The following is a 15,345-nucleotide window of genomic DNA, read 5'->3' as shown; positions in this document are numbered from 1 at the left end:
GAAAAGTTTGTGAGAGAAAATGGAGAAGAAGAAGTTAAGAATAGATTGTGACGACTTCAGCTCCAGTTCCACGTACCAGTAGGACACGATCCAGACCTTCAGTGAGAGCGTCGATGAAGTCCATGTCTGTAAAATTAGGTATTATGAATTAAGGCTTATATCTCGGTCGGTCGAAAAATCGCTGACCGCAGACCGACCACCGATCCAGCCGACCGACAGTCGACCGATTTCGTGCATTTGCGCATCAAATTACGAATTTTTGCGTACGCAGCATTACATTTTACGTATACAAACACATCGATGCGGAAATGCCAGAAAACGGTCGGCGCGCCGACCGATCGCTAAGCTCTGTCGGCTGTCGGTCGGCGGAGTCGGTGGTCGGCTAAATTTCCCGACCGAATGGAAGGTCTTTATACGAATTATCTAGTAATTAAAAGAATTGGCTATGATTATTCACTTAGAGTTTGAAACAGAAACCTCTGTTCTGAATTTATGGGGATAAATAAATTTCAAAATCAGCAAAAAACTCCGGTCGCTTTCAGGCAGATCAATTTTTCTTCAGCTACGTGATCGAATAGAATCTCGCCCTATACATCCACTTTAAGGTCAATTATCTCGGTTCTTTTAAAAGATATGAAAAATGTTCAACTGATAAAATGCTTTTTATAAAATTACCAATATTTCATGAGTTTACAAAATGTTGATATCACTCATAGGAACCGAGATAACTGAGCTCAAAGTTCTCGTATAGGGCGAACTTCTATCATAGTTCTATGTATTAGACCATTTATGGCATACCAATGTTTTTAATATTTTCAACTAATATTTCAGATTTTATTATCAAGATTAGTGTATTATACTTATTGTTCCCCTCCTTCCCCAATAACTAAAACTTACAGTAAGAATCCGAATCAGCGTCTGGCGGTCCTGGAAGATTGATGAAGACCAATTGAGCATCGCTGGATTTCTGTCTCATCATCTCGTTCAATTTCACAGCCGTATGCATTTTGTGCACGTTGTATCGTCTCTTTCGTTGTCTTTCCTCACGGTCCCGCTCCATTGTTCCATTGCCGACTTTGACCTGAAACAAAAATGATTACGACTGATAAACCACGATCCACAAAGTATCTAGTACATCAATCTAACTAAAAGTTCTATTACGATGCTTTTGAAACCGATAAAACTAATCAAAAATTTACTTCCTTGCCATCCTCATCATCTGAGAACCGTACTCCTTTGTGCTCCAACTTTTCCAGACTCTTCTCAGATTTTTGCTCTTCCTGCTCTTGTTCCTCAGTAACTGCCTCCAAATTACGTTGTTCTGGGATTACAGTTGGCTGAAAAAGCTCCAATAAACTATTTTTATCTTATCCTTAAACTTACAGCTTCCTCATTAATTCTGCTAAGCTTTCGTTCGCGTGTGACGATTTCCAAGTGATTCTGAATATCTTTCTCGCGATCCGACTTGTTCAGATTCTCAAATACTGGTTGCGCTCTTCCATTTTCATCGTACGCTCATAAGTGTAGTCGGAAATATCGGAGTCGGTCTGTAAAATTCGTTTTTTGAAGGTAGAGGAGAACTACACATCGAATTCCCAAAAAGTCTCAAATCATGAAATGATTCTGAAACCGTTAAAAAAAGTTTACCATCTCAATAACATTGACTGCTGCATCGATTCTCAGATGGTAAAGGAATTTCTCCAAATCAGTCTTCATTTGAACATTGTTATCTTCCATCTGAGCAATTGCGAACAAGCGAACCGTTGTGTTCTTCCAGGTCTTGTGCTGGCGGAGAAGGAATGGAAGGAGCATCAGAAGACCTCCATCGTGCACAACCCACCTGAAATTTTTCGATTAGAAACATCAAAGAAGAATACAAATACTGTTTCAATTACTATTCAAACTGTTTCAACTATTTCCACTGACAGTGATCTTTCCAAAACTTACCAAACATCAATGTATCCAGAAACTTTGGTTCCATTTGCCGGGAACTTCTCCGCATACTTTGGTACCATAATAGCACATTTAGCAGCGGAAATCGCTCTGATTGCCGAGACGAATTTGTTAGCAACCGCCCATTCTTGGTCGGCTCTCCAGTCATCTGGCCACGATAGGACTACGGTGTTGTGACGCATTCCACCAAGTCCGGAGGTCTGAAAAAAATCAGTTGGAAATGGTAAAGCTTAAAGAATGGGACAGGAATATGTGAGTAGTGCTAAAGGGTGATTGTGGTAGTGATAGTGATACAGGGCTTGCATCCCAGGTGAAAAGAAAAAGGAAGTGAAGGTAGTGAAGTTAGTTTTGGAAGTACTTTTTTAGAAAACATTCGTTATAAGTAGATTTTTAATAGCAAAGATCACACGAAAAGCAACAGAAGAAAGGGTGAAAGCGAACTGCACAAACATACGGGATCAATCACCTGTACGAGACATGAAATTCCTTCGATCACATTTGATGTGACCAGAACATCACAGAATCCTTTGATCTTATTCTTCTTCACCATTGCCTTCAACTTCTCTTGAACAGCTTGAGCTTGAAGATAATTATCCGCGTATTCTCCTTCCATACAATGTGCAACCAGTGTCAATCCTTTACCGGCTTTCAGTTGACTCACGAACGACAGTATTCCATTGGTATTGGCTGATTCAACATCTGGAGCAAGAACCAGAAGCTGTGGTCTCCAATTCCTTGAATGTTGTGGTTTGTCATCCAGATTCAGCAGAGCGAATCTAGCAGCTGACAGTCCCAATCCACGAAGTCCATCTCCCCATTCCTTCTCGGCTCCAGCATATTCAATATACTTGTAGACTCCGGCTCCGATAACGATGGCAATGAGAGCGAAGTGCCACGCAGAGATGAACATAACAGCTACGCAGAGAATGGCTCCGATCATGGATAGAGCCCAGTGGAAGTAACGGAATCCTGGACGCCATCCGGGTGATTTGAGGAGGGATTGGAGGGCGCAGGCGGCGTTGACTCCAAGGTAACACATGAGGAAGAATCTGGAGTAATTGAAGAAATTTTTAAAGTTTCAAGGTTCCCATGAATTTTTTGTATTCTTTTACTTGTGCTCTAGCCCTATTTAACATATTAATGGTTGCGGTAACTTACTGAGTGATCAAAGCAGTGATATTCTCAATGACAGCAATCAAAATTCCGCACTCGCAAATGGCCAAAGTCAGGAGAATAGCTCTTATTGGTTCCCCTCTAGAATCCATCTTTCTGAATGGCTTCAAGAATGGAATGACATCATCAGCAGCAATAGCTTGAAGAAGACGTGGAGCTCCGGTGAGAGATTGCATTCCTGCTCCAGCAGTTGACATGAAGCATCCGAAGAGAATCACTTGGGGGAATGGCCAAGAGATTTCAGAAATAATCAGTTTGCCCATCGCAGATCGTCCGTACTTGTCCCGAATGAACATTTCGGAGACAGATGCGCCGAAAAGGACAACTCCGAGAAGATCTGAAAAATATTTTTTGAGAACGGTACTGATCCTGAATACTCACAAATAAACGAAGAGAAGTTCTGAGCTGCCAGTGTACCCAACGGAATCGATTTTGCTGCATCTCTCAGATTACCAGATCGATTTGATCCAGCCATAATTCCAGTTGCAGATGGGAAGAATACACCAACAAGAATCATGAAATTCGTGACAGATTCTGCGTAGATGTACGATGGATGTCCACCACGATTCAGATCTCCTTTGTCTTTTCTATCCTTTGAAAGAACTTCTCCACCACGAAGATATTTAGGCCAGAGATTATCAAAGAATACTCCAGAAGCGATTCCCTTGATGGCACGTTCTTCACGGATGGCTGGCATTCCAGATGCTTTCCACACTTTGATGTCTTTCATCTGAAAATATTTGTCGATGCAGGATTAGGAATGCTACTGTGATTTGCACAAGAATTTCAAAAATTGTTGAAACATAAATTATTGGTAAAACTTACTCTGTCATAGTAGTGATCACATGTTCCATTGGCACTGCAGAAAAGATCTCTGAGTCCTTCAGTCGTACAATTCGGAACGAATTTGGTCTTCTCATAGTAAGATGTCAAATCCACTGGCCGATCTCCAACCATACAGAACTTCAACGAATCACTTCCATCGTATCTCACAAAAACTCCAAGAATTGCAGAGAGAATGCAGAAGATAACAACGATAACCAATGGAAGAGCACATCGGTTCACAAACTTCACTCCAGCCATCACAATCAGACCGAGAATCAGGAGAAGATGGTTCCAAGTACTCGATAGTTGTGGTAGATGTCATCGAACAGTTTCGCTTGTGGATAGATGTAGAGGAGAAGGATTTCAATGGCGCCTGTGATGTACATAGAAGCGGCGATTGTTGTTCCAAGGTAGAACAGAATTCCAACAGCACCTCCGAGTTCTGGTCCAAGATTTCGGGATATCATGTAATAGGGACCACCAGAGGGTACTACGCCGTTTGTGGCAATGGCTGAGAGGGAGATCGAGGTGAGGAATGTCTGAAATCCCAAGAACTCTTTTACTGTTCCAAATATCGTTCCCATTCCGATTCCCACAATTATTCCTTCTTGTTTCCATAAAAAAACCTACCACAGAAACGCAAGTGAGCACCACAAAAAACGCTTGAAATATTCCGGCGGTTCCAATAATCCATGCCAATCGAATGAAGAACAACACTCCAAAAATATTCTGAAGACACGGAAGGAACACTCCCATGATGGTCCCCATTTTTGCGGCCGCCTGAAAAAAATAAAAGGTCCTTCAGAAAAGATGTACAGATGTGTGTTTTCTACTTTTTTTGTATTTCTTTTTTGTCTGTTTTCATATTATTCCCATTTTTCCTCTTCTTTTTTCTTCTTCCTTTTAAATAAACAGGTTTAGATTTAGAAGGCGAAGGAAAAAAGAAAAAAAAGAAGGTCCCCCGGAAATGAAATGGGATTGAATTTGGTGGGAGGGTTTGTGAGGTGCCTTCAGGGAGTTGGGACCGATTCTTCTAGAATGATTTGCATTCTCATTACGTTTACGGTGTGGTGATGTGATGGAGTTGAGGGTGGTCTTGTGACGTAGGCATTTTGCAGAAGAAAAAAATAAATTGGGTTTTGGACTATGGACCTTTTTTTGTTGGTATATTTGAAACTATTTATCGAGTAATCACGAAAGTTTGAAAGTGAAAGTATAGATTTACAGAAACAGAAAAAAAAAACAACTTGTGGAACACTAATTTGTTTGGAATATCTTTCTTAAAAACCTTTGAAAGCTGTCCGAAATGATGTACAGTACCTGTCCATAAGATATAAAAAATCATTTTCAGGAGTAGAGCTTGGGTGTCAAGTATCTCATCGCTTTAAAATTTTTGAGATCATGAAACAGACCTAGATTGAAAACATTGCATCCCAGTATTTTTTTGAAAACTACTAGTTTTTCAGCTATTCGCCGATTTCTGAGAGATACCTGCATTTTAAAAACTAGAAAATTTTTTAAAAATTCTGTGAATGCAAAGTTTTCAATCTAGGTCTGTTTCATGATCTCCAAAAACTTCAACCTAACTTTGAGCCAATTCATCTCTGGTAGTGTCAAAGATAAAAGAAATTTGTCAACTGATAAATTGTTTTTCATAATATCACAAACATTTTATCAGTTGACACTTTTTTGATATCTTGCATAGAACCAAAGAAAAATTAGCTCAAACTTGACAGTATGTGACCCTTCTATCGCAGGTTTTACGGTTTCGTCATGTCTGTAATTTTTTCAAATCTAGCGGTTACATTTATTGATTTAAGCGCCTTTTCAAAACCTGTCTCATGTACAACAATCATTATTCAGAATCGGCATTCGTCAAAAATTCTGGACAGACATCCGAAATGCATTATCTTCTAGACCTTCTAAAACATAGATCACACAAAAAATTTTTTCGTTTAGCTCAACTTTTCTCAGTTCCCCTATCCACTTCATTTCAACCTTCCAAACTTCAAAGTTCAAACATTTCCTTCAAAAACTCTTTTCCCTTTCGCAACTTTCGTCTCCACATCTTCTAATCCCTCCCGATTCTTCAAAAAGTACTTAGACTCTTTTCCGATGTCACCAAAAAGGATTACTGTGTTTCTTTCTCCTTGCTCTTATTTTTTGCTCCTCAAGTGATCCTTGATTGATGAGTGGATTAGGCTAGAGAAGGGCTACTTGTACCCCAAAAAAAGCGCAAAAAGACTTTTGGAGCCAATGAAAGGAATTAGAGTCCCACGTCGTCAATCAAGCTTTTGGGTTTAGGATGATTGCTGACTTTTTTTTGCTGTTTCTGTATTTTTATTTTCTCAGTAACAAGAAAACGAGTTACTCCGTATACTATAAAACTGTAAACCAGAACTTACAGCTTTAGGTTTTTCATCTGCTTCCACACTCGTCGCCTCCGTCGCATTGTACACCGACAACTTCCTGAGCATCGTACCGATTTTTTGTCCTTGTGTGTCATAGTCTTGCTGAAATAAATAAAATAAATAAAATGAAAAATCATGTCAATCCCTGACCTATTCGCTCTATCTCTCTCAAAATAACCTATGTGCAACGAGAGGGAAAACTTCTGGATCGTTTGTAATCGGACACTTTTTTTTGGGCGAGAAGAGTCGAGAGTGCTGTGCTCATAGGCAGAAAAAGCACATCTGTTTTACTCTTGACTACCCTCTCAGTGCAAAATGGTCATTGACACTTTCATGGAGAAGCGATGACGTCAAAAAACATGGAAAAGAAAAAAGGATCAGGTTGTACCCTTAAGGGAGGGTACCTAGAATTTACAGTTTCATAAATTTAATTTATAGCGAATAAGTCTATTGAAAGGATTTGTTCGTGAAATGAACACATACCGTAAAACCTGTAATGGAAGAGCTCCTAACTTTTAACTTTGAGCCGATGTTTCTCGGTTTTTGTCGAAAATATGTAATCAACTGATAAATCGTGTATCATAGTTTTGAAAACGTTTCATCAATTCACATATGTTTGATATCTTGCATGGGAATTGAGATAATTGAGCTCAAACTTGGCACTGTGGAGACCCTTCTATTACAGGTTTTATGGTAACTGGAGAAAATTGGTTAAGTCTAATAGACTGAACTTATTTTTATTGAAACTGGAAATACTGTTTCCGATACATGTTATAGGTTTAAGAAAAGTAAGTGGAATCGATGGGCTCGCGGTTTCCACATTTCCAGTTTGAATTCACATATCTCTAACGGAATACAGGAGTTGAAATTGGTACAGTTCACCTCCAGAAATATTCAACAATTTCGAGAAAAAAAGCGAAACCTGGAGAATTACATGTCGCCACAAAATCCCATCTATTTCAAAATCGGTAACAAAAACGCACACATCTGATTCAAAGGTCTCTTTTCAGACAGATTTTCAAAAACTAGAATGTGGATATTAGAATTTACAGTTTCATAAATTTCATGTTACAGCTTATCTGAAAATTGATTTTTCATTAAGCTGTTTGAAAATTCAAGATTTTCTTATTAAACAAATTTAGACACACTTCTATTTCCAATTCACCAAGCCTGATAAACTAGACTCATGGAAATTAAAATTACTGTTCCCAAAAATTGATGAAACACTTCCGAAAATTTGGTGGGCTCAATGATGTTCCGGTTTCAAAATATTTAGCTGATTCAATTTTACCTCAAAATGATTACTATTCCAAACCAGAACCAAAAAATTCAAAATCTCATTTTGAAGGTGTTTCAGACCATTTTAACGAAAATTAGAATGTGGTCCTAGATTTTTCTCACCCATCAAAACGATCATTTTGCTCAAAGGTGGTGTACAGTGAAATTTTTTGTTGCATCAAAATGTGCAGAAATGCATGTAGATAGACATAAAAATAAAGAAAAAATTTTAAAAAATTCCTTCATCGAGAAAAACGCATCGAAAAATACGCTGAAAGCCCTTAGGGACGAGGTTTTTTCTAGGCCGCCCGGTGAGTAAAAGCGCGCGAATTCGAACTTTTAAAATTTTTTCGCTCGTTTTCACTGTTTTTTTTTCAAATTTTACGATATACCTGGAAGAAAAATTGACAAAAACCTAGAAAACTCTTGAAAAAACCGAAAAAAAAGTGAAAACGAGAGAAAAAATTTTAAAAGTTCGAATTTGCGCGCTTTTACTCACCGGGCGGCCTAGAAAAACATCTCGTCCCTAAGGTTCAGCGTATTTTTCGTTGCGTTTTTCTCGATGAAGGACTTTTTTTTGAATTTTTTCTTTATTTTTATGTCAATCTATTTGCATTTCTGCACATTTTGATGCAATAAAAAATTTCACCGTACACCACCTTTATCTTCGCACTATTTTTATAATTTCGTTCTATTTTCAAAAATTGCCTATAGTTATTCTACCAACAAATTTTTACTGTTTGTTCATCTTCACTTTTGAGGTCACAAAAATCAATTTCAGTGGATTTGACATTCATACATCTGCCCGGATAACCGTTTCCAGTTTCTGACGCACATCAACTTTGTCCGGCTCCTGTCACTACGTGTTAGCAAACAAAAAACGTCTGAGCTAGTACCCATCAGATCAGAGAAATAGAGACAAAAGGGATATTTGGGTTATCCGCACACTCTCTGTGGGACCGCTAAAAACAAAAACAAATAGGAAATAGGTGGTGACGGGGGAAATGAGATCGCATTTCAGAGGATGGAGAAAAAACCTATTCAGGTGGATGGAGTTGTTTGCAAATCTAAAAGAGTCTATTAGTATCTACGTCACCTATCAAAAAAGTATCCCAAATTCGTCTGGACAGGTCCGTCCTGACTCTTGACCTTGTTCCTTTTCCCTACTTTCAAGTTTTCCGTTTTCACCAAGTCGTCAAAACGACAGAAATGTGACAGAATAGACACATAACAACACTTGAAAAAAAGAGCCTTCCCGTTGTATTACACTACTTTTTTCTCGTCTTTATCCTCGTGGGCTCCTCAACTCGGAGGAGCACAAACGGGAGGCGCAATAAGTATTTTGGAAATGGAAAAAAAAAACTGCAAAAAAGTGACAGAAATAAAAAAGTTACCTCATAAAGTGCCAGAGGCGAATGCTGCTCGCATAGGGGTATCCGCTCGGCGCCTTCATCTGAAAAAATGGGAAATGTTTAGGGATGAGATTCGAGAAGATATGGAGACTTGGATTTTTTTCTGTTTCGTTTAGTATATTTCAGAAGTCATATACCGTTGTCTCTTTGTTTGGAATTGAGGCTTTTCCATGTCCCTATATTTTAAGAATAAGTATAAAACAAAACCCGGAAAATATTTAAAAAGTAATCCAGCACTATCTAAAATTTTGATTTTTTGAAAAATTGCCGTTTCAAGGTGTATATAAATTGTTAAAAATTTTCAGTTTTTTTCAATACAGCTAGTTTTGTCATACTTGAAACTTGTGATTCCAATGTTTTCGTACTTACCCCGTTTTACAGTCTTCATCAGATTAAATACATAGTTTCGCGAGTTTAGTCGCCATGGATACCGAAATTTGAATTTCCGTTTCTATATTTTCTGACTCGGCGAACCTTCTACAGTACTACAGTACCGCCGAAGACTACAGTACCTGCTGGTATATTAATATGCATGTTGGGCGGTTTTTTGCTGGCCAGCCCTTGGCCACTACCGCCACCCGATGATCTTCGTGACGTCACTGTATTCGTAGAAGTGGATGAGGTGGGTTCGGGTTCGAACTGTTGTGAAGGGGGTACGGGTTTGACTGGAATACTAGTTGACCTGAGCATCGAAGTGGTTGTCAACGTCATTTTTCGAGGATGAATATGTGAAGAAAGGATTCAAGGAGAAAGGGGAAATGACGAGAAAGACCACGACGAAGACAGGACAAAGAAGAAGAAGGAATATTGGACGAAGAAAATGGTGTTGGTTGGAAGAGCGAAGGACGCCACGCCTTCTTTTCTCCTTAGAAGACGTTGAAGGAGCGAAAAAGTTTGTTTGAAGAGGTGAGAAGCTGCTCTGTGCAGAGCACCTCTTCTTCTTCTTCTTTGGAGAATGGCTGGAGCACATGGAGAAAAGGGTGGAGCCTGAAGGAGTAGAAGAAGAAGCATCCCCTATGCTCCTCTCTATCTTTTTTTTACTAGTATCCATCCCTTTCAGTGCCTTCTTCTTTTTTCTTTTCATTCACTCTGAGGTAATCATCTCCTCCTTTCTTTTTTCTTCTCTATCTCTCTTCGAAAAAAATTGCGAGTAAAAAGGATGAAGTAGAAGAAGGTCAGAGATTTAGTCGGGATCTTCTTTTTTCTCTCTGAACCCTTTTCGCATTGTTCAAAGAAGAAAAAGAGGACACTAAGGAACATAAAATGAGAGAGAGAGAGGAATATATTTTTTCGTGTACACATGCTTTTGACAATTGAATTACGGTGGCCGCGGCCACAATTGGGTTTTTTAGAGGCGAGATAAGGACGGGAGGGGAGGAAGAAAAAGACGCAACACAGAATAAGAAAATCCAGAATCCTAGGAAAAAGTGAGAAAATAAGAGGAGAGGGTGTGTGTTGCTGCCAGGCTTCCGAGAGCTATGTTCGTTCGAAATGGCGCAAAAAAGAGAACACAACATAAAAGGTGGCAACAATGGACAAGAGGAATCTGAAGAAGATTTTCAGAATGAATAAAAGAATAAAGAACGAGAATTTTAAGAAGAACACATTGAAGGCAGACAGAAATCGACAAGATCTTGAAGGGGACAATGTCAGGGTAGCAAGAAAGTATTTATCAGCTCAAGTGATACAATAAACCCTACATTCATATTTTTGAAACTGTACAATTTTTTGATTTTTGAAATGAAACGTGTGCTCAAATTTGGCTCAAAGTCTAATATAGAGACAATCAAAATTATGTTAAAGCCCACTCCAGGATTTCTTCTCTACCGTAATACTTCAAATACGCCATTATAACCTTACTATAGACAGATAAAGTATTGGGAACGTTATTTTATCGAAATAGCTTAGATGGCCACCCTGTACTTGGTTTGAGCTCAATTATCTCAATTTCCATGAAAGATATCAAAAATGTGTAAACTGATAAAATGTTTGTGATATTATGGCAAACATTTTGACAGTTGACACCTTTCTGATATCTTGCATAGGAATTGAGATAATTGAGCTCAAACTTGGAAATGTGATGGCTCTTCCATTACAGGGTCTGCGGTATTTCATCGCAGTATTTAATGAGCATCTTTGCAAAATTCGATGATTGAATTTGAAAAAAAAACCTCAGGGAAAAATCTGGAATTTCAGAAACGCGGAAATCTTTCATCTAATTAATAAAACATTCCAGTTTGTCTGGCGCCAGCTGAAGTGCAAATTTCGTTATAGAATAATTTTCTGTTTCATGTTTTACAGAACTGTATTTCCACTTAAACCGAACACTTCCTTTTTCTACTGATTAAGCACAGAATGAACCATATCCATGTGGACAGCATGAGAGTCACAGTTGAAAAAATCGAATTACCGTAATACCTTTAATAGAAGGGCTCCCACATTGTCTACCTTTGACAGAAGAGTCCACTGTCAACTTTGAGCTAATTTTTCTTGTCTACTATGCAATTTATCAAAAACGTGTAAACTGACAAAACATTTCTGATATTACGATTATCAATTTATCAGTTGAAAACTTTTCATATCTCTGACAGAAATAGAGTAAAATGACTTTTAAGTTAGGGGATCTTCTATTACAGGTTTTTACGGTAAGCGACACTGTTAAAATGTTTGGGGGACTCCGACCAGAAATTTTTATTGCATTAAAATGTGTTAAAATTTATCTATTTTTCAAATATTATTGCGAAAAAATTCAAAGAAAATCCGAAATCCCCGAAAAACGGCGTTGAAAAAGAAGAAAATTCAAAAAAAGGTGCCGCCGGGGGACGAGGATTTTCAATGAGAAACCTAGGCCACGACACCTGACAGCCGTTTTTTTCAGTTGGCCGACAGTGGTTTTTTTACGTTTTTTACCTGCCGGACATGAAATTGAAAAAATCCGGAAAACTTGCCACGTAGGAAAGGCGCCCGCTGCCGTGGCCTAGGTTTCTCACTGAAAATCCTCGTCCCCCGGCGGCACCTTTTTTTGAATTTTCTTCCTGTTCAACGGCGTTTTTTGGGAATTTCGGATTTTTTTTGAATTTTTTCACAATAATATTCGGAAAATAGATAACTTTTAACACATTTTAATGCAATAAAAATTTTTGGTCGGAGTCCCCCTTTAAAATTCAAACTTCAAGAAAAATCCCTTGGAAGATCCACCAATCAAAGTTCTAATCCCCCAAAAAATGTCATTAATTTGCAATTCCTGACTTCTCCAAAACTTTCACGTCATCTCATTTCATTTCATCGAATTTTAGGCTTCTCTCCCAATCCAATTGGTATGCCGTGAAAAAAAAAGATGACGTTCTTTTTTTTTCGAGTCTTCTGGAAACCAATCCGAAAGCAGATTGGTTCGGTAATTGGCCATCGAATGCTCACCGAAAAAACGGGAATGTTTTGTTTTTGGGAGAGAAGACAAACGAGTAGTACATACTTTACATTTCCTTATGGGGGAATCATTTTCGGGACGATTATTCCCGAATAGAGATGTCCTATAAGAGTTAGAATAGGGTTCGATTCGAAAAAAAAGAAGAAGTAAAAGGAAAAGGAGAAGAGGAATATCACGAAGGGAACAAGTCAAATGAAGATGGTGCTTCGAGGAGTGGAGGAAACGATAATCAATTATTCAATAGAGAGACATCTGCTCTCATTTCTTCTCAGTTAAAACAGACACGAGAAAGACTGAAATAGCAAGTATAACGAGAAAAGAAGAAGTCGCCTGAAATCGAAAAGATCTACATGTAATTAGGGGAATAGAGAGTTCAGGGAGCAAATATTTTCCAGGTGGAAAGTTAAAATAAAGTTGTGGGTTCAATGAAAAATGAGTAATTACCGCTTTAGTGCTCCAATATAAGATCTTTCTAAGCTTGCACTTTAAGCTCAATTACCTCATTTTCTGTTCAAGATATTAAAAATGTGTGAACTGATAAATTGTTTCTGCTATTGTGATAAAAATTTTATCAGTTGACATTTTTTGAATACCTTTGACAGGAACCGAGAAAAATTGAGCTCAAGGGCAAGTATAGTGTGGTGTTCTATTGGAGCAATTAAGATAATTAACAATTAAGACATTGGAGCAATTAAAATTACGTTAAAGGATAATAACTATTAAGGTAGCAAACTAATAGTAAGGAGCATTTTTTACTTATCAGGACAAATGTCCCTATTTTTCATTAAAAAAACACCGAAATTTTTGACAGAATGTTAAAGACGAGATTTAGAAAATTCTGGAATTTCGAAATTTCCGATTCCAGAATGAGTCAGTAAACGGAACTGTTCATGAACGCATAACGTTACGAAATTGAAAATTCAAAATTGTTGTGAACATTTTTACTGTTTCAAGGAGATGATATTTAAATTACAGACAACTTTGGGCAGTGAGCTAACGTATCAATCAGACCCTTATCAACAACAGACAACAGCGTTCGTTTCTTTTTTTAGATTACCAGGAAATATAAAATTTCATTGCCCACACAACTTCCCTACAGTAAAATTTCCAGTAACCACTTTCTAGACATAAGAACACCAACTATATAGTCAGAAACTAAATAATAAAGAAAGAAGAAGAAGAAGAATAGAGGAGCTAATCAGAAACATAGTGAGGCCTATTTCTTCCGTTTTGGCTCCCAATTCTTAATTGGAATACATCTAGTGTCTATTAGTATTTATTGTTATAGCTTCTTTTTTGTTTTCAAAGGAAACATGAAAAAATAGATGAGATTTTGATGGGGGAGTTAGATAATAAAAGAGAAAGAATTAGCTGAAGGAGTCGGATCGAGAGAAAAACTTGAAAGAGGGAACGGTGGAGAAGCATGGATACTGTACGTTTTTAACATTGAAACCGAAAAATAGGGAAATGGGAAAGATTTCGAAATTAGAAAATTTAGGACTTTTTATCACGAAACCGAAAAGTTGAAGCCGGGGAAAGATTTCGAAATTCAAAACTCAGAGAGAGATCAGCTATGAATATTTTTTTAAACTATCTAAATTTATTCATGAAACTGAAAAATTTGTTTTCAGGTTTAAAACAAAAACAAATTGAGTACCGTAAAATCTGTATACGAAGGACTCCTAACTTTCAAATTTGAGTCGATTTCTATCGGGTCCTGTGAAAAATATGAAAAGTGGACAACTGACAAATTATTTATCACAATATCATAAACATTTTATCAGTTGACACTTTATTGATATCTTGCACAGAAGCTAAAAAAATTAGCTCAAACTTGGCTATGGGAGGGTTCTTCTATTACAGGTTTTACGGTAAGCCTCTCGGTTCAATTTTTCCAATGGGATCATGAAGAAAAATTTGAAATCTTTTTCCGCATCCAATTATTTTTAATTCGAGTTTTATACAATCTACGAAAACATGTAAATTCGTACGTCTTCAGGTTGTCTAGTAAACTATGAAAGCAGATTGACATATACATATTTTTCCAAACTTCAAAGTATTGTTCATGAAACCGGAAAACTTTTGTTTCCGTTAAAAACACAAAATGACTAAATAGGGTCACTAAAAGTTAGGGTCTTAATCCTGCTGGTTCCAGTAACCTTAATGTGAAAATACCGTAACCTGTAATGTCAAGTTTCAGCTCAATTATCTCAATTTCTGTGTAAGGTATCAAAAAAGTGTCAACTGATTGATCATTTCTGATATTAAGATCAACAATTTATCAGTTGACAACTTTTTTATATCTTCGACAGGAACCGATGAATTGGCTCAAAGTAAAAAATAGGGGGCTCTGCTATTACAGGTTTTACGGTAGTCCTGATTATGATAAAGTTCATTCGCTAACCTTCCTTATAATAATTTATTCGAAAATTTCCTATTTCAAGAACAACATTTTACGTCTACATTTTTCAATTTATTGGGGGCCTACTTATGAAGTGGATCTCTAACATAGGGCTTCCATTCGGTCGGGAAATTTAGCCGACCGACCGACCACCGACCCCGCCGACCGACAGCCAACCGAACTGACCGATCATGGGAATGGGAATGGGAAATTTGAATTGATATAAGAAAGTTCTAAGGTTTATTTACTCTTTTTTGAATTTCGGAGACCATAGCAACCGGAAGTTCCAGAAAATTCCTTCTTCTTCTTTAGTACAAAAAACACGCTCCAAATTCTCTTTGCCTAACTAGAAATCTCATTCTTTTTGTTTTTTGCCTATATACGAATGGAAAATTGAATTTGTGTGCACTCTTCTCCTCTTCGTTCTCCCATTTCATCATCATTCTTCTCATTTCTCCGTTTTTT

The 15,345-nt window shown here is 37.6% G+C and overlaps 2 protein-coding genes across 2 annotated transcripts; both read right to left on the bottom strand.

The window, feature by feature from the left end:
• Positions 1-34: 34 nt before the first annotated feature.
• Positions 35-6,428, bottom strand: Cbr-kcc-3 (the record flags this gene model as incomplete). Its single annotated transcript, XM_045235363.1, has 13 exons — positions 35-126; positions 898-1,081; positions 1,200-1,337; positions 1,384-1,476; positions 1,648-1,840; positions 1,948-2,153; positions 2,420-3,002; positions 3,112-3,463; positions 3,508-3,856; positions 3,952-4,249; positions 4,279-4,490; positions 4,582-4,731; positions 6,357-6,428. The coding sequence occupies 13 exons, from the start codon at positions 6,426-6,428 to the stop codon at positions 35-37; spliced, it is 2,922 nt and encodes a 973-aa protein (XP_045092975.1).
• A 2,249-nt stretch (positions 6,429-8,677) lies between these two features.
• CBG26382 lies at positions 8,678-9,763 on the bottom strand (the record flags this gene model as incomplete). The annotated part of the gene is made up of 3 exons (XM_045235362.1): positions 8,678-8,707; positions 9,035-9,093; positions 9,565-9,763. The coding sequence occupies 3 exons, from the start codon at positions 9,761-9,763 to the stop codon at positions 8,678-8,680; spliced, it is 288 nt and encodes a 95-aa protein (XP_045098445.1).
• Positions 9,764-15,345: the final 5,582 nt, after the last annotated feature.

The sequence above is a fragment of the Caenorhabditis briggsae genome (assembly GCF_000004555.2).
Source record: "Caenorhabditis briggsae complete genome, chrIV, whole genome shotgun sequence".
NCBI lineage: Eukaryota > Metazoa > Nematoda > Chromadorea > Rhabditida > Rhabditidae > Caenorhabditis > Caenorhabditis briggsae.
Note: the sequence above shows the minus strand (reverse complement) of the source record. Positions and strands in the feature narration are given on the sequence as shown.